General features: G+C 43.7%; 1 protein-coding gene across 3 annotated transcripts in view; it reads right to left on the minus strand.

Annotated features, from left to right (window-relative positions):
* MAST4 (microtubule associated serine/threonine kinase family member 4) overlaps positions 1–20,137 on the minus strand; it is a 284,359-nt gene that overhangs the window by 58,417 nt on the left and 205,805 nt on the right. For all 3 annotated transcript variants that reach the window (XM_054281779.1, XM_054281790.1, XM_054281782.1), the window contains one exon: positions 2,132–2,201. In XM_054281779.1, coding sequence (XP_054137754.1) covers positions 2,132–2,201 — 70 coding nt within the window. The remainder of the gene's footprint in view (positions 1–2,131; positions 2,202–20,137) is intronic.

Raw genomic sequence — 20,137 nt, forward strand, 5'->3', positions numbered from 1 at the left:
AAACATGGGCAAACAGGAAGCATTCATAAGGCATTATGGGAAAAAAGCCCCTATAGCATTTTCCCCTGGACTCTTCCTACACCATTTGCTTCCGTCCTAAAGTATGGCTTTACTCACTTTCCAGCAGCTCTAGAAAGGGCAGTCTGTCACCTACCCACAGGTTCGTAGATGCTGGACTTGTATGCACAACAGCAGTGCTGACTTCCAGAGGCACAGGCTATTCCTGGGCACTGATCAGCCCACCAGACATGGGCAGAGGAAGGTGACTCTCCAGCTCGGTTCTGAGGCACTGGGAAGGCACCCTCCAGCTCTGCCCACCGGCTGGAAGAGCAGCACAGGGGCATCCCTATGGCAGGTCTATTTCCTATGGCTGCTGCAGGCAGGGCCAGCGCCTGATGAAAAGGGGCTACGCTAAGGAAGCAGCTTCACAGAAGGTCTCAAATAATTTCCTTTCCCTCTCTCTCCCTTCTTCACACTGTCCCAGCTTTTTGGTATCCCCACTGACTCGGTGGCAGTGGATAAAAAGTATCCATACCCCTACACCATTGCCCCTGCTCCTTCAACCTGCTCTATCACCCTTGTCCTTCCCCTCCTTTTATACCTATTAAATTTACAAAATATAACAGAAAAGGCATAAAGTCAGAAGTCCGTTCTCATTATTCACAGTGCACTTTACTATGAAAATTCATCCTACCAAACTCATATGAAAACAACCACAACAGACATACCAAATTAATAAGAAAAATGTTGCATCAATGCAGTTTTTAACTTCATTGCCATCAAACATTTTCGATATAAACACAGAACAAAATCAGTTTCCACAGAAAATTTCTCTGAATGTTTCTTGAATCCCACTGAAGTGGTGAGATATTTTTAAATCAGAGAAATTTCCTTCAGTTAAAGAATCTATTTAAAGCGCATTACAGGGCTCTAGAGAGGTCAAAATCCAAATGAAACACTAGAAAACAAATCCTTTTGTTTTTTCATGAATTCTGAATTCTAAGGTATACAAAAGTATAATATTTTAAACTTTCTGTTGATTATGGGTAGGGAAGAAAAACTATTTCTCAGCTGCTGTATTTCTAAGCAATGCTCAATCTTTCACATCTGCTTTTTCCATTATAAACTATTTCTGGATTTAATGAATCTTTCTAAAAATATGCTCACAAACAAATGCAAACTCTAAAGAGATAGTATCTCTGACAAAAGGAAAACTATCAAGAGGAAGTAGATTCAAAAGAAATATTCAACTTTCTTAAGATAATTTAAAAAGCAGCATCATAAGCTACTAGAAAGATTGACAAGATCTACTGTCACAAATTAACTAGATTCAGATTAAAAAATTATGTAAACTTTCACCCCTTTGCAGCTTTAAAAAAAAAAGTTAAGCCATTTTCTTGCAATTAATTTTGAGAATTTTTGTGTGCTACTTTACTGATCTCCCAAAATAAAGTGACTAAAACTTTACAGGCAGTTATAGCTCAACGCAAACCCATCAGTTAGACACCCGACACTGCTTAAGCATCCCAATTTCATTTTTTATATTTATATATACTCCTGACTAAACATATAAATTCTGCTTACCTTCACAGACATAAGAGCTAATGAAAATATTATTTGCAGTAGGGTGACAATGTGTTACGTGATGGGGAACCACACTGGCACAAACAGGCAGTCTCCCATGACATGCTATCAACTTTGGTTATAGATCGTTTAATAATGATTTACTTCATAAATCACTTCAAGTTCACTTTAAACCTTCAAAAATTCTACTAACATTAATTAAGCCTCACAACACTCCTGTGACAATGCTTATTGTCTCACAGACACTGGTACAGATATTGAAACAGGTCAATGACAGGTATTCAAGGTATGGTACTAAGACAATGTCTGAATCAGATTTATTACAATTAAATCATTATTCTATTTTTTAAAATTAAAAAGATATGCTCGCATTGCATCACACATTCAGTAGTTTGTTGCCGCTGAGGTTTAAAACGGTTTACAAAAATGAGCTAATATTTATTATTCTAAGTGACAGACCTGACAGATGTATTTGCAATCACCTTTTGTATCTGCATACATTTCCTCTATGCAAAATGTATGTTGAATACTACGAACAACCTCTTACCTTCGTGCAAAAGAAAAGTGGGCTGAGGCACTGGGAGAGAAATTCCTAGGGCTATCTTGAGGACTGTTTCCTGTTGGAGATGATACACAAAAAATTATTATTAGATGGGTGGGGTGAAGAGAAGTCACTAAAAACATTCAGACGTATCAATGCATGCATTTCCAGTGGGTTCGAAATGAATTTCAGAATTTTTTCTTTCACAGCCGCTCTGAAAATAAATTCTGAAACAGAATCTTATTTTGACTCGTGTTTCATTTATACTGAGTTTTAGTGACTGGATTTTGTAATTCATCGAGAACTGTTCATTAAGCCTTTTAATTTGAAAATTCTCAAAACAATTCGATAATTGTTTAAAGAAACCAGTACATTAGCTTGAAGAATAGGTTTTTAATGCCACAAAAAATATTGTTTTTTTAAAATATCGTACAAAACAATGAAAGATAGAAAAATCATTATAAAAGATTTAGCCTATATTTGAAGTCTCTACAGAATTTTCACAGGCTTCCTTGCAATTTTTTTTTCATTGCTCATTTTTTTTAATCTCCAAAACAAACAAGCAGACAACACACTGAACTGAACTTTTTTACCCTTACCTGCATTTTGTGAACAGGTTTCAACTTTGGAGTTTGTTACTCCTTTCTATTAGAACACCTGATCTCCTGCGGACCAGCATGAGTACAGAAAGGCAGCAGCTGCTGAGAGCTGCTCTACCCCTCTGCCTGTATAGTTAAAGGAGAAACTGTATTCCTTCCTTTAGAAGGAATAAAAATGGCCTCTAAAATAACCCCGAAACCTACAAAATACCTCTAAACATACACAAAAAACCACAAACCCCAAATAAAAAAACCCCAAACAACCCCTCCCCAACCTCCCCTCCCCACACAACAAAAAAAGCCAAAAGGATCCAATATAAAGTAGTACTGGCATACATCTAACAATCAATCTTTCCTTAAACTTTTCTTTAAAATAACTGTAGCAGCAACACATGAAAATAGAAAAAAAGTAATGCATTTGTTGTAGCATTTTATTTTTGGACATAAATGAGACTGAAACAAAAGCAATTGATTAAAAAATAGCTCCTATATAGCCAGCTAGAAACAATATGAAATTTCTGAGGGGAAAATCACTACCTATGTGTGAAAAGGCCATTATAAAAAACTGAGTCCTTAAAGGGCTTCAAGTGGCCTTGACTGCTATCCAAATGTTTGAATCATCATTGCATTTATCACAGTGATATCCATAACAGATTGCATTAATTCTATATGCGAAAGCATAAGCCTTGAGTGATTAGGTAGCAAACACAGTGATCAACACACATCCCCACGCTACCCCCCTCTCCATTTTGTCTAGAAGCAGATGCAAGATGCTTTTTGAGCTATGCTGAGCAGCTTTTGCAGCTGCTCTTTCCACAGCCTCATGAGACATGGATTCCACTCTCACTGGCCAATACCTACAAGGTTTTTTTAGCCATTAATCTATCATGGCAGAATTATGCCTTCCTACATTCTCTGCATCCCCTCAAGACCCCAGCTTCTTCATTACCCTTCAGACACTGCTGAGGGCCTCAATAATTTCAAGGTGGCAAGGATTTTCATTCCCTGAATGGACTGGAGCAGAGGGAATCTGAAGCCATAAATTCCCATCTTTAGTTGGGGACTAAAAAAATTACTCTTACCTTCTACCAACTGTAAACACCAAATTACTGAGAGCAACAGTTCATTCAATTTAACAGCTAACTGGATTTCTTTTTCTGAGACCAGAAATTATTTAACAAAAATAAGCTAAAAAAAAAATAATTTAACACTGTGCAGATAAAACAGTCACAAACATTAGCTGCCACACTAGAAAAACATCAGCTGTAATCTGGAGTGTGTTGTGGCTTAGAGAAGTAAAAAAGACAAAGAAGCTACCTTGTACTCTGGCAGAAGAGCATAGAATTAGCCTTAACATAGTGAGACAAACAGCTTTTGACAGGAAACAGTTTCACAAATCAGAATATGGGGCTTTGTAAACCAATTCCTTTTGTTTTGCTAGCTGAAGTTATATATGGATATAAACAAGCTTTTAACACACATCAAGGACATACTTTACTGTCCATGGGTTAAAATACACACAAAAACTTCATAAAGAAGAAAAAAATATGATTAAATAATGTAGCAATTTTATAGCTATCGGTGTGGATTTGGATTTGTGGAGTCACAATGCTGCAAACTATGTTGCTAGAATCAACACAGACCACTTCCTTACAGACAAAACCTTAAGAAGTCAAAGTCTTACTCAGGAAGAGCATCAGATCCTGTTATTAGGAAAACCAGCTTGGAAGCATTACTTGTAATAGCAAATCAGCTTCTAAAATAACAAGACTGGTGATGCTGTACACATAATACCAGGATACTAAATCCTGAAGGTTTATCTAGAAATTGTAAGAACTCCGACAAACCTGGAAACAAAGAATGAGAATACAAACCCCTAATGACTGGAGAAACAGCTAGTGCTATTACAGGTATAAGGTGTAGTATTCCAGAGGAGCAAGACAGGCTGGAAGCAGTCTCACATGCGACCTTCATCCATCAAGGTATTCACCCACCCATCTGCAAGTCAACACCTGGGAGACTTTCAAATAAAATCTAGTGCCAGTTACCTCTCTGTCCATATGTGCAGGGCTTGCTGATGAGTCAAAGCCTACTGTTCTTTGAAATCTGCTTGCATTGTATGCTTTAGTCCTACAGTATCTCTATGTGAAGGGGATTACTGCGCAAGTGTTTGATTTAGTAAAGTAAACTGGACTGGTGGTCAGGCATTAGACAATTAACTCCAGCATCCTCTGGGAGACACAATGAATAGGCAATTAATGTAACAAAACAATACTCTGCTTCATAACAATACACAGGGTGGCTCATTTTGCAAGTACCTATTGTTAAGAAAACTGTATCAAGACAATTAAACTGTGTTTGTTTTGCAAGTAGCTTCAAGAAATCCTGTGTCTTTGCCACCGAGGGAAGATACTTCAAATATTTTTTAAAAAGCATGTTACAGTCGCTGCATATTATTAATGTACCTTTAATAGCTGTCTACCTACAAAACAAAGAGTTTCAAAAGCAATGATTTTCTGTTAGTATGGAGGGAATACCAGATTAATGATAATTGTTATCCCAAATTCCTGATGGATCAAAGACAAATCCAGTTTGAATTTTTTTAAAATGTACCACAGTACATCAGTGCTCCATTAATACAATGATGCGTTGTACATTCCTCTGTGTCAGTTCACATGGTGATGAGTCCTGACTGTGAACTGAGTAATACACAAGACATCATCCACCTGCAGTTACAGGTCTGTCTTTCTTACCATAACAAACAGCATTAGTCAGTATACATAGAGCTGGGCAGAATCTACACTAGAGGAATCATTCTGAATACTTCTGCAGGTGCTTTCCAAAAAGTGAGGAGCTCAGGCTATTATTTTCATGTGAGGAGCTCAGGCTATTTAAAAATCTGGATTAAATATACCTGAAACCAGCAAAAAACTTGCCTCAGCTATGGCAAGGAAAGTCTGTATGATCCTTAAATCCATCTACAAGAAAGCTCTACGTGTTCCAACCATTAATTAAGTACTGAGAGTGCTTTTTTTAAGGATTTAATTTCTATCTGCATGTAACTTACTATTTAGAGTTTCTTCTCCTGTCCTTAAACCAGTAGAAGATGATTTGAAATTTCCATAACCATTAACTGCACCCAAAAGAAATGCTAAATAAAGTTTTGTTTTAGCAAATCTGTTTTTGTAATTCTACATATAACAGCAGTCAGAGTAATTGATATACTGCACGAGTTTTCTTTCAAAATCTGACATTCAGAGCCCTGCTTTATATCCCAGCTTTTAGCATATCTATACTTCACCACAAAAACACACTATGGGGCCTTATTTATTTACAAGCATAGCTTTCTTTCCCTTAAAATATATGGTGCAAACAGCTTTGCTGATTACTATGCTTCCATGTTGCTAACTAAAGTACATCTCTCAGAATTATCTGATGCAAGCAGTGAGCCCTGACATAGTGAGACCACACTATTAACAGCTAGCATTCTACCAATGTCGACCTAAAAGTCTGAAAAGTCCTAGAAATAGGATTACAAGAGGAGCTAAAACCTTCTTGAACTTTAATTTTGCTTTACGGAATTGCATCATGTAATCCCACTGTGAAAGACTGATGTCTCGAGACATTTTGGGATAAATATGTGCTAAGGAAAGGGCAGGTCAGACCTTACCCTGGTCTGACAAGGCAGTGCCTGGCCCTGTACACCCCCAGCCCTCTAAAGCCTATATCACAGAACAATGTCACTCTCGGGCACAGTGGAGGCAATGGCCCTCTGGAGCCTCTAACCCAGCTCCTGAGTGGCCAAATGACTGGAAAACCCACCAGGGGAAAGGGCCCAGGAAGTGCAGGGGCATTTAAGGCCAAACACAAGGCCATGGCATTGTCTAGATCTCACCTCCTTGGGGAAGTTCTCCATGAACGGTGCTGGAACTCACAGGTTGGTTACTGTATGTGGGCACTTCTGTATCTTTTCTGTCTTTCCGTTCTTCTCCTTCTAATCACCTCTTCTTAGAATTTCTGAGTAACTTAAAATCCATCCCATTTAGTGTTTGCTAAGTTCAATGGGCCAAGTCAAATCTTTGAGAAATTATCTATGCTGACCGAATGTTACACTAGAACTTTTGCCCAAGTTCTTTGATATTCTGAAGTTGCCAGTGAAGCTGTTTTTGTTGTTTGACCTCTTGAGAATATCTTGTCAGTATTTCCCCTGTGTATGCAACCTGAGGTACATGAACAACCGTAAGTAATTTAACAACTTCATTGAGTGAGCTGTTTGGGGCCTTATACCTATTTATCCAATCTCCTAGAGAAAGTCAGATTTCTCTAGGAGTGGACAATTGGGTGGACAATTCTTTAAGATCCCTCATGTTCCAGTATATATGACCAGCATGTGTTTCTCTTCCTACTCTATGAAGAGGAGGGAGAAAGGCAATTCTGACTGGTTTAGATTAGAATATAATCTTCCAGTCTTCCGTTACTAAGGAAAGCAAGCAATATCTTTCAGTCTTATACAGAAATCTCCCACATTCTATCCCATCTGCCCTTCTCCCCACAAGATCTCACCTGAACATGTATGACAATAAACGTATGCAGGATTCCAGATGAAATCTAACCAGGACACTATACAGTGGCATGAAATATTTTCCAAATTTAAATGAAAATTATTTTCTTTATACATCTTCTGAGATTTCATTTTCAAAGCTCCACTAGACTGGTCCTTGCAAACATCATGTTATACAGAAAATGCAGTGAGATCCTAAACTAAACTCTATAATAGGTGAGTTCACAGTTTACCACAGATATTTCTGTTACAGGTCCTCCAGTATAAAATGTTGCATATTGCAATATCATACTTTTTTATTCAAGTAATTCACTCACTTCAAAACAGTTCCCCAATGTTATGTCATACTGGATGTCTTCCAAATTTGTGTAAGCTACAGTAATTTTTGCCATTGCCACTTATAAGAATAAAATGTTTGGCCACAAAAACAAAACCTGATGACTCGACTGATAACCTCCACTCACACTTTATAATATTCCTCATTTAGCACAAGCCTCTTTATACCCTTAAACAATTTCCTACTTATCTTACAATTCTTGTCCTAGTCATCTCAGTGGCACCACATGGAATATTCTTAAAATACAGACAAATAAAATTTACAGCATTGTTCCTAACAGCTAAATCTTGCTCCTGCAGCAGATACAATTAAGAAGCACCACCTGTGTCTATTAATCATTAGGGGTTAGTATCAACCACATGAAGAAGCTCCTGTGACTTCTGAGGTGGGGACACCTGAATGCCCTGACTTGCTGAGATTATAATCATTCACTTTGCAGGCTGGGTGGTGCAGATGACCTGCCAACACAGCATCAGACAATCAGCTGGAAAAGCCCATTAATGACACAGGCACCAGGTACCATCCAAGCTATGCTGCAACTCTTAGCTTCCCACAATTCTCTATGTATTCAACAGCTCATGGAAAACTTAGAAGTACTTTTCAGCAGGTTTAACACTTTTCAGCCTAAATACTAAAGGCAAAGGATGTCCTCCCCACTAACCTAAGGCAGTTGCTAATGAGCCTAAAGGTATTACCTAGCATGCTTTCTATTTTTGCAAGAAATAGAAACACTTTATGTAGTGAAAGCTGATACTGTGTGATCTTTACCAGGATGCATAAGGCATGGCAAAAGGCTTCAGTTGCAAACTAAAGTCTGACTTTCCAGACAGAAATTATCTCTGCAATCAGTTACAGGTCCTGCCTAGAGAAAAACTGATTTGTATACATTGTACTGGCAATTAACATACATTAACAGACATATAGTATCTGCTGTACATACTGTCTTTTTCGTATCTCATTTATCATCCTGAGTCTCAGACCTTACCCCATGGGCTCCCAATCCTTGGACTACTTACTGCTCTAATAACACCTCAGTGTATCCCAGAAGCTTTTATGGTCACTGTTGCTTACAAACAAATCTGCCCCTTCCCTGACAGGTGCCACTCATGCAGTACTTGCACTCTGCACAATCTACTTCATAAGACTGTCTCACTTGTCTCTCCCTCCCATCTGACATGAATCTGAGTATGACTGGGATAGCAAGGCTAATAGTTAAAAAACTCCATGTAAGTATTCAGTGCTTGTCCCAGTCAGCTTGCATCTGTAAAGATTAACAACAAACTCCCTTGTAGGAAAAATCTTCTATTATCTCCAGAGTAAGCAATGAAAACTGTGGGGGGAGAGTGGGGGGATAATTTGCCTGAGATCTCTATATTAGACTTTCGCATACGAGGCAATTATTATTACCCTAAACTTGGGCCATTGGTCCTCCTCAAAGAACTTCTATCTTAACTATAGAACAGCAGTTCAGACTGTATCTGGATGAAAAACAGGACTATAAGGAAGAACATAGGTATAAAATGCAGTTGAAGAACTATGCTTACATCCAAGATGTTCGTCCTCTAAAACAGAGCAATCCTATTCACATCCAATCTAGTTCAAATCCAGTTTATGACTAAACTAAAGTAGCTACTTTATGACTAGTAGTTTATGACTAGACTAAAGTAGCTACCTGAGCTCTTCAGCAGATCTGAAGTAATAGCACATTGCTTCCAAAGGTGCAGCCAGACCTCTAAACGATTGGTCTGCAGATACCAAAGATGAAAATGTTCTTGAGCAAAGTCACAGGCACTGGCAGGAGTGGTTATGCAGGGCACTCTAAGAGAGCTCCACCTTGAGATTCCAGAGCACACCTTCACTCACTTTGCTACATTTGACACAGAGGACGCACAGCACTTTTCTGTCCTCAGAGATGGGAGGCCTTTGGGGAAACAAACCCAAATAGCCTAAACTAGTGGTCCAAATAAAATAATCTCAAGTATGCCATGCAGAATTAACTGAGAATGTATTTGGCTTGCTCTCAACAAGCAATGAGGAAAAGCTTGTTAGAGAATCCAAGGGTGTCCTCACAAAGAATGAAAAGACTCACTTCAGATGCCTCTGGGACAACAAATTCCCAAGCAATGCCAACCATCTCATTAGGACTACACCAAAGCCAAGGATAACACTAAAGACTATTAAGATGATAACTAAACGAAATTGATCCCAGGTGGATTTTCAAGAGTGTGACAATTTTGATTCCACTCAACTAGAACAGTCTAGAGTAAAGGGCATGCTGATTTCAGCTGGGATAGAATTTTCTTCTTAGTCACTGGTTCAGTGCTGTGTTTGGAGCCAGCATGAGACGAACGCTGGCAGCTGTGGGATCTCAGTCTCTCAGAACTGGGGTGCAGGGTGAACAAGACCCCCCCTGGGGGGCTCGGGAGTCCTGGAATGCTGCCAGAGATGTCTGGTGGCTGGACTTTGATCCCACATGGGAGATGACATCAGTATGAGGACGGGAGGATTTCACTGGGGTGAATGGTGAAGGGACAAGTTAATTGGAGTGTGAGATACAGGGCTTAAGATTTCTGTACAGGGGGGTCTAGAGAAGTAAGATGGAGGAATTGGGGCGTGCCCTTCTCCTTCTTCTTCTTCCTCTAGACCTCCATCTTCTGTGGTGATGTTGGCACTCCGGGATTGGACCTTACTAGGGGAACACTGGTTAAGAAGGGTAGAGGGTATTGGAGAAAAATGATAAATATGGTATACGTAACCCCGGGTATAAAGATAGGTGACCGCCCCAGGGGCTTTCAGTGTGTGCCCATGGCTGACTGCTGAGCAGAACTCTGTCAGGCCAAGAGAAAATCTTTTAGATAAGCAATTAATAAACACCAAGACCAAGAACAAATCTGAAGCTTCCTCTCGTCCTTTCGAACCCGGGGGCCCAAGGCCATCTTTGGGCTTTTCCCCAGACCATCTGAACAGCCCAGAAATCCCACAACTGGCGTTCGCTGTGCGGGCTATCTCCCACCAAACCTTTCGGGGGGGGGGAAAGCCCTGAAGAGCTGAAGAGCCAAGAGAACAGCACTGATAACTCCAGAGGAGGGAAGCCTGAAGAAAGAAAGAAGAAAAAGAAAAAACCGGCCGGGAGAAGCTGCAAAAATCAGCAGTCACTGAGAAATCCCATCTCTCAGCTTCTGCTGAAGACAGCTCGTAGCAGAGCGGCCTGGACTGGGACCAGAAAGGCGCCTCTGATCCATCCCTCGTAATCTGCTGGACGGAGAACAAGGGCCTCCAGACCACGCTGGCGACAGATTCGGTAAGAAGGCCAAAATAATATTATGGGGGCAACACTCTCCCAAGAACAACGGGAAATCTTATCCACCTTACAAAGTGTAGCAGAATTATATACAGAAGGGATCCCAAAGAAAGAATTAAAACAGCTGTTATTATGGGCAAGGCTCAATTACCCACTTGCAGAGACATATCTTTTGTTCGAAGTCGGGTTTTGGCAAGAGATTAATAGGCATTTATATATTTTAGCAACAAAAAAAGATGAGACAGCGTTAAAGCTACTCTCGCCGGCAAGAATCATGTTACAAGGTATTGCAGTCCAGTCTAAAAAACTGGAGAAGCAGCGAGAAGCTGCGGCACCCTCAGAGGAGGGGGCGGAGCGGCAGAGCTCCGGGAAAAAAATTGCTCTGGCTTTGAAAGGCCAGGGGGAAAGGGCTCTCGAAAAAAGAGAGCAGGAAAAAATATTAAAACCCCCGATCAAAAAATGCAACAAACCCCAAGGGCGTCCTGAAACTCCAGAGAGTGTGGAGGAGTCAGGAGCAGAAGGGGGGGAGCAGGAAGATAAGGGATCGGGGGGGGGGCCTGCTCGCGGCGAAAGCGGCGACGCGGCGGCGGCGGCGGGCGCGAGCAGCGCCGGTGAGGATGAGGACACGCCCGCGGAGGGCGAAACTCGCAAAAACCGGGGGATAGACTCACATACCAGCGCGGGGGCGGCGAGCGCGCAAGGCGGGCTGAGGGAAAACGCGCAGCCCCGGAGGGCCGCCGCGGCGGGACGCAGGAGGCGCGCGGGTGTGATGTCAGAGCCGGTGCGACGATCAGCTCGAATCGCGGGTAGAGCCGGGGTGCCGGCGGGGGAGGCGAACACAACGTCAGAGGAGGAGGGGTCGGATTCCGGGACAGACCGAGGGGCGGGAACCTCGGAGGTGAAACAGGGGGGAGACGATGATGACGTCACCCTGGGGGACACCGGAAGTAGCTCAGAGAGCACGCACGCGCAGAGAGTAAGACGCGGGCGGGCCCGAGCCCGGTCCCCTGCGACGTCGCGGGTGAGGAGGGGCCGTGTTAGGGATTCTACGTCCCGCGGCTCCACACCGTCTCCAGATCTGGTGCCTTTAGTCTCGAGCCTCGGAGTTTCAGTTCCTTCCCTCCATGGGAGACGCCGAGCCGGAAGAGGAAGTAGGGTAGTCGAGATTGCACCGTCATCCGAGCCAGGGGGGCCGGTGACAGCGCCACCTAGTGGCAGGAGGGCAGAAGTGCACGACATGCCGGGTCGGCTCGGCGGAGCCACAGCGCCATCTCGTGGCGAGACTGCAACAATGCAGCAATTTTTTCCAACAATATATAAAAAGAAAAGCACCTCGAAGAAAACAATGTTAACACGACAAAGGGATTATCCATCCACTTCGGGATTTCATGAAGATGATGAAAGCTCAGATGAAGAACAGCTACAAGGGGAAGATGTCATAAGGATCACAGCATCGGAAGGTGTCCCAACATGGATGCTATCAGCAGCAGAAGCAGCAAAAAGCTTCTTGCATTCATTCGATACAGTAAAGAAGAAATATCAACAGGATCCTCGAGTTTCCTTTTCGGATTTAGGAGCAAGGCCAAAAACCTCAAGGCAAAAAATGAGACACTATGAATCACCGATGACATCTACAACACCATTATTCATGCAAATCCCAATGGAATCTGATGAAGAGGGGTTTCAAGAGCCGGTGAAGACAATGGATTGGAGGCAAATCAGAAAAGCATTGGAAAAGGAAAAGCATTTATTCCCGGGATCAGGGGATTTGACAATGCCAGTGACATATGATGCCCAGGGACAGAATCCAAGGTGGGAAAGGATGGGTCATGAGACACTCAAAGACCTAGGGAAGGCAGCTCAGACTTTTGGGCTGAACTCACAATACTTCAAACAGCTATTAAGAGGGACATTCTCTATGTATGATCTCACACCATATGACATTCGAAGTATTGTGGCAATGATCCTCACTGACACACAGAGTCTTGTCTGGGAAAAAAGGTGGAGAAAATATCTTGCTGAGTTGCGGAACAGATACCAAGGTGGGCCGAATGCGAACCTCACAGAAGGGCAATTAGCAGGGGATCCTCCAGATGACAATCCAGGGGAACAAGCAGCGCGGCTTCCACGGAGAGTGTTAAGCGACATCAAAGAAGCAGCGCGATTGGCAATCATGCAAATTACGCCGACAGGAGCTCCGGATGTCCCGTTCTCTTGCATCAGGCAAGGTCCCACAGAGCCATTCATGTCATTCATCGACCGACTCACGCAAGCCGTGGATCGACAGGTGACAACAGAAGAAGTGAAGAGGCCTCTCTTGGAGAATTTAGCTTTCGGCAATGCCAACCCGGATTGTCAACGGGTGATTAGCACCATGCCAGGACGGCCATCCTTGGCAGAGATGGTGGAGGCATGCAGCAAGGTGGGGACGCCTCAGCACGTCGCAGCGATTGTAAAGGATGAACTAAAAGAGGAATGGGAGAAACAGCTAAAGGGACGCTCAGAAGGGCAATCAGAGGACAAGACATTGGAGAAGATGTTCGAAAAATTACTTCATCAACAGGACGAAAATATCAACAAAGTTCTTGCGGCAATGCAGAAAAGAAACAGACCCCAAGGAGGACAGTGTTACGGATGTGGGGAATCTGGGCACATGAAAAGGAATTGCCCACGGACACATATACCAACGCCAGTCCAGAGAGCGGAAAGACCAATTTGCGCACGGTGCGGAAGAGGAAGACACTCCGTGAAAGAATGTTATTCCCGGACAGATGTGGAAGGAAATCCGTTGCCGCATCCGGGAAACGGGAAATTGAGCGCGGGAAATCCCCGGCGCGCTCCGACACAAATACTGGCGGTGTCACAAGAACAGACAGGGCAGTCATCAGTGAGCGACAAGCAGATGCCCTCAGCAAAACCCTCAGTCGATTCCACAGTGACCCAGACCTCCTCCCACCAGGGGCACAGTGTGCATTGGCAGCTTCAAAACTAGTATGCTTTCTAGATGAAAGTCATGCGGAGATACCAACAGGTATCCGCGGGGACTCATACAAGAAACAAGATTTTTTGATAGTTGGGCAAGATAAGTGCAGTATTCTTGGGCTCATTGTCTATCCAACAGTTGTCTCAGCAGACAAAAATACAGAGTTAACAGTTTTGGCAAGAGCGCTTCGTCCACCATTGACTGTGCCAGAAAATACTGTGGTTGCGAGAGCCTTCGCACTGCCACCACATGCAGTTGGAGAGGTCATGTCAATCTTCGACGAAGAAGGTCTCCCTATGAAAGAGCATGTTGAAGTACATACAACATGGGTGAAGCACATAGGTCGAGACCGACCCACGCTCACGTGCCAATTGACATGTGGGGACAGAACAATATCGATCAGAGGTATGCTCGACACAGGGGCGGATGTAACAGTAATATCGTACATCTTTTGGCCACGCAATTGGAGCTTGGTCGCGCCATTGGGCTCTCTCTCAGGCATCGGGGGAGCATCTCTGTGTCTGCAAAGTGAGAATTCCGTCGTTGTCACGGGACCAGGAGATAAGACGGCGATCATTCGTCCTTTTGTCGTTCAAAAGCCGATCACAGTCTGGGGTCGGGACCTTTTGGCACAATGGGGCGCGAAGATCGAAATGGATTTTTAATAGGGGTCACTGCAGCACTCGCCACACTGAAGCTGACATGGAAAACAGATGATCCAGTTTGGGTGGATCAGTGGCCCCTTGAGCGGAAAAAATTGAGTGCCTTGAAAGACCTGGTCCAAGAACAATTGCAGAAGGGACACATCAAGCCAACAGACAGCCCTTGGAATTCTCCGGTGTTTGTCATCAAGAAAAAGCTGTCGGGCAAATGGAGGTTGTTACACGACCTCAGGAAGATCAACGAAGTCATAGAAGACATGGGGCCACTTCAGTTGGGACTTCCATCTGTCTCAATGATTCCCAGAGATTGGCAGCTTGTGGTCATTGACCTCAAGGATTGCTTTTTCAGTATCCCACTCCATCCAGATGATGCTCCGAGATTTGCCTTTTCAGTCCCGAGTATCAACAGGGAAACGCCTCTGCAGCGGTACCATTGGGTCTGCCTTCCACAAGGCCTGAAAAATTCTCCGACGATCTGTCAATGGTACGTGGCGCGAGCTTTGGCACCAGCACGAAAGAAATTTCCGAAGGCGAAGATCATTCATTACATGGATGATTTGCTCATCGCAGCATCAACACGACAGGAGCTGCAAGAAGCTCGTGACTGTGTGATCGCAGAGGTGCAAAAGGCAGGTCTGGAAATCAGCATTTCAAAGATTCAAGAGGTTGCACCTTGGAAATATCTAGGGTGGAAAATCTCAGAGAAAACAATAAAGCCTCAAAAGGTGGAGATCAGCACAAAGGTCAACAATTTGCATGATTTGCAACAGCTTTTGGGAGAAATCAACTGGATGAGACCAGTTTTGGGAATCACAAATAGTGACATTCCAGCACTGCTTGATCTCTTGAGAGGAGACACAGACATTCGTTCTCCCAGGACACTCACACCAGAAGCAAGAAAAGAGTTGGAGAAAATCTCGGATGCGATACAGAAAAGGCAGGCACATCGATTTGTTCCATCGTTGCCTTTTCAGTTGGCAGTGCTGGGGAAGAAAACGCAGTTCCATGGTTTGATCTTCCAATGGGATGAATCACAAAAGGACTCTTTGATAATCATAGAGTGGATTTTCCTACCGCACAGGCCCGCGAAAACGATTCTCACAGATCTGGAGATGGCAGCACAAATCATCATAAAGGCGAGAACAAGGCTGCTGACAATGGCAGGAAGAGAATTCTCAGTCATCAGGTTACCTCTGAAACGAGACTACTTCGATTGGGCAATGCAACAATCGAAAGACCTGTTAATCGCATTGTTAGCGTTCCCAGGAGCTTGCACAATCCACTTTCCCCAACACAGAATACTGCAATCGCAAATATGCTATAGAGCAAAACCACAGATAAGTGAAGAACCTTTGGACGGGATCACCGTGTTCACGGATGGCTCGGGGAAGACACACAAGTCAGTGATCACGTGGAGAGACTCAACGACAGGGGATTGGGGATCAGACGTGAGGATGGTTCAGGGCTCTCCACAAATTGTGGAGTTGGCAGCCGTTGTCCGAGCATTTCAGTTGTTCAAACAGCCTCTCAATCTGGTGACAGATTCCGCATATGTTGCGGGTGTGGTCAAGAGATTGGAGGGTTCGCTCTTGAAAGAAGTCAGTAATGAGGTTTTATACTCATACCTGACAAGCTTGAAAACACTGCTAGAGAGCAGGGAAAGGGAGTATTTTATCACACACATTAGAGCGCACACAACACTTCCAGGGTTTTTAGCGGAAGGGAATGCTCGGGCGGACAGGTTGACAATGCCCATTTTGCAAACGCTGCCGGACATTTTTGAGCAGGCAAGGTTAAGTCATGCGTTCTTTCATCAGAATGCGCAAGCACTGATGGAGTCCTTTCGTCTCACAAAGAGTCAGGCGAGGGAGATCATTAGTGCTTGTCCAGACTGTCAGCTTGTGCAGCCACCTTCTTCTACCGGGGCCATCAATCCGCGGGGGCTGCAAAGTCTTCAGTTGTGGCAAGCTGATGTCACAAAATACCCATCTTTTGGGAAGCTCAAAAATGTTCACGTTTCTGTAGATACATTCTCAGGTGCAGTCTTTGCTTCAGCACATGCTGGGGAAACAGCAGACCATGCTTGCCGACACTTTCTGCAGGCATTTGCAGCATTAGGTGTGCCTCAGGAGATAAAAACAGATAATGGTCCAACATACACAGGCAGGGTGCTTGACAGATTCCTGAAAAGATGGGGTGTCAGACACACGTTTGGTATTCCGCATTCACCCACAGGTCAGGCAATCATTGAGAGAACACATCACACCCTAAAATCCCTTCTGGACAGACAGAGAAGGGGTGAGCCAGAGGCAACACCTCACATGAAATTAAATAAGGCATTGTATGTGCTGAACTTCCTAAATAGCTCATCCTCGGAACCTGATCCACCGATCGTGAGACATTTTCTAAACAACACACAGGCAAAGCTAAGGGAAAATCCTTTAGTTTTGATCAGGAACCCAGAGACCGGACAAATAGAGGGTCCTTTCAGACTAATCACTTGGGGAAAGGGTTTCGCTTGTATCTCCACAGATCGAGGTCTGAAGTGGGTGTCAGCGCGGCACGTGAAACCATTCCGAACGCGAGAACACGAGAATGCTGATCCAAGAAGCAGAGAGACGAGTACTCAGACAGAAGTCGAGACTCGGGCTGCGAAAAACGACCCAGAAGAGAAATGAAAAGAAACTAAGGACTTTGGGGGGTTTTCACATAAAAGCAAAAAAAAAAAAGGGGGTCTTTTGGTGCAAACAGAAGGGGGAGATGTGGGATCTCAGTCTCTCAGAACTGGGGTGCAGGGTGAACAAGACCCCCCCTGGGGGGCTCGGGAGTCCTGGAATGCTGCCAGAGATGTCTGGTGGCTGGACTTTGATCCCACATGGGAGATGACATCAGTATGAGGACGGGAGGATTTCACTGGGGTGAATGGTGAAGGGACAAGTTAATTGGAGTGTGAGATACAGGGCTTAAGATTTCTGTACAGGGGGGTCTAGAGAAGTAAGATGGAGGAATTGGGGCGTGCCCTTCTCCTTCTTCTTCTTCCTCTAGACCTCCATCTTCTGTGGTGATGTTGGCACTCCGGGATTGGACCTTACTAGGGGAACACTGGTTAAGAAGGGTAGAGGGTATTGGAGAAAAATGATAAATATGGTATACGTAACCCCGGGTATAAAGATAGGTGACCGCCCCAGGGGCTTTCAGTGTGTGCCCATGGCTGACTGCTGAGCAGAACTCTGTCAGGCCAAGAGAAAATCTTTTAGATAAGCAATTAATAAACACCAAGACCAAGAACAAATCTGAAGCTTCCTCTCGTCCTTTCGAACCCGGGGGCCCAAGGCCATCTTTGGGCTTTTCCCCAGACCATCTGAACAGCCCAGAAATCCCACAGGCAGCACGCTGACGCTTCAGCTGCTGCTGAGCAGTGCTCACCCTTAGCCAAGGCCCTTCAGTGTCCCATCCCTGCCAGTGACCACGTGCACAGGGCTCTGAGAGGGAGCACGGCCGGGACGGTGGCCCGAAGAGCCAAAGGGATGTTCCACACCACAGAGCAGCGTGTCCAGGATGTAAACTGCAGGCAGCTGGCCGGGAGGGGCTGGCTGCTGCTGGGGGCTGGGCCGGGCATTGCTCAGCAGCTCGTAAGCAATTGTATTGTGGGTCACTTGCTTCTCTTGGGTATGATACACCACTCTCCCCTTTTCATTACAATTGTTATTGTTGCTATTATTATCTTCAGTAGTAATATTGTATTTTTTTGTTTTGTTTCAGTTGTTAAACTGTTCTAATCTCAACTCACAAATTTTACTTTTAATTTTTTTTCTAATTTTTCTATCTGCTGTAGGGGGGATGGGCAGGTGAGCAGCTGCATGGTACTTAGCTTTTATTGCAGGTCTTTATCCCTTTGTTGTGCTTTAATCCCAGCTGGCAACTAAGATGGTAAAAACATTAAGAATCTAGTCCACTTAAATAAGAGCAATGAATGGAACTCTTTTCAGTAAGGGCAAACGCAGGCTCTCCCCAGAGATGGATAGAGCACCTGAGAGTAGGGAGTACAGGAGTGGGATCCAGTAGAAGAAAAAGCCTAACATGCAATGTGAGGAAGCTAACGATTTCTAGGATAGGTGATACTAAGAGTCCTCAATGCCTAAAGTTCCTGGCTTTCTCATCAGTTAAAATGAGTCCCTTAAAAAAGGCAAGTGATGCAAGAATCAGTATTTTCTTTTGACAACCCAGTGACAAGAAATTGTGCAATGGTCCCATGAAGTTAAATCAGATGTTAGCATGCAACCTGATCCTCAGCCTGAACTCATGTAAGCAGACTGGATGAATGAAACAGAACTCTAAAAACACACAAGGAAAAATTCTCTAGAGCACATGCTCTTCAATGTCCTCCAAATTCTGCACAACCTCGAAAGAACATACTTGTCAAAAATGCATGTTATTACCACACTTCAGCCAAGAACAGACTAATGAATAAACCTGTTTGTTTTCAGTAAATGCAAGCACTGACATTTTGCTGCACATTCAGCTTGCTACATGCTCCCCAAGGACTGGGAACTTTTTTGTCTGCCTCTCCCTCTTCCACTGTTCCCCCTTCCAAAAGCAAAAGTTAGTAAGAAATATTTGAAGGTTTTAGAGGATCATCTTCAGTCTCTCTGAAACTTAAGCTTGAGGTATGTGCTCCAGGCAGATGATCTGGCTGTAAAGTAAAGTAAAAACTTCCAATTTAAAGAACTTTCCTAAGAGAATCTCAGCTTCAAAAAAGGCCCTAAAATCATCTATAGCTGGACAGGAGATATACCAGGTTCTCTCCTTGGAGTCAAGGAGGCCTCTCTGACTTGGAGCAAATCCTCTCAGCCAAGGAGGGCCAAGAAGAACAAACCCGGTCTCTTGTCACATCCCTCTACCACACTTTGCTAGGAAATAGGTCTTCAGTACATGCCACAACAGAGAGGAGGAAGGCAATGTGAGTGTGCAGAACCTAGTGCAGTTTAACACCTGGCAGCTCTGACAACACAGAAATCATAGGATCACTATAAATCCAGCCTCCCAAGTCTGACATTCTCACAGATTTACAGACATTAAACACTTGAAACACTGAACTCCTACTGCCTGTGTAGAGGAAAGTACTTAGCTTACTAAATTTCCATCTTTTTTCTTTGTGTGCATTAGGATGACAGTCACAGGGATCTGATGTACACACTTGTCTAGGCACACTAGCCAACTGAGCTAAGATCCAATAGTTGTGTGAATATTTACTATAATTACCCATTTACAGAAACAAGCTAATAACACAGCTGGACATGCACATGCAAACATTAATCTCATACATGTGATGAGACTTACTATGAGGGTTACTAGTGCTGCTCAAGTGCCTAGCACACATGCCTTTGGAAATAGCCAAGTAAGAGAACCTACTGTATCCTGTGTAACGGGAGAAGCTGTCAGATTTCTGTAATATGCTTTTGAATAAACAGTACATACTGCTGAGTTTATGAAAAAACCACTTACACCTAATCTTTTTACTTATAGAATTGGTTTTCAACCTTCTCAGCCACTTGACAATAGCTGTGAC

This window comes from Melozone crissalis, unplaced genomic scaffold (genome assembly GCF_028551555.1).
Source record: "Melozone crissalis strain CALT ecotype California unplaced genomic scaffold, PUWL_Pcris_2 ptg000005l_1, whole genome shotgun sequence".
NCBI lineage: Eukaryota > Metazoa > Chordata > Aves > Passeriformes > Passerellidae > Melozone > Melozone crissalis.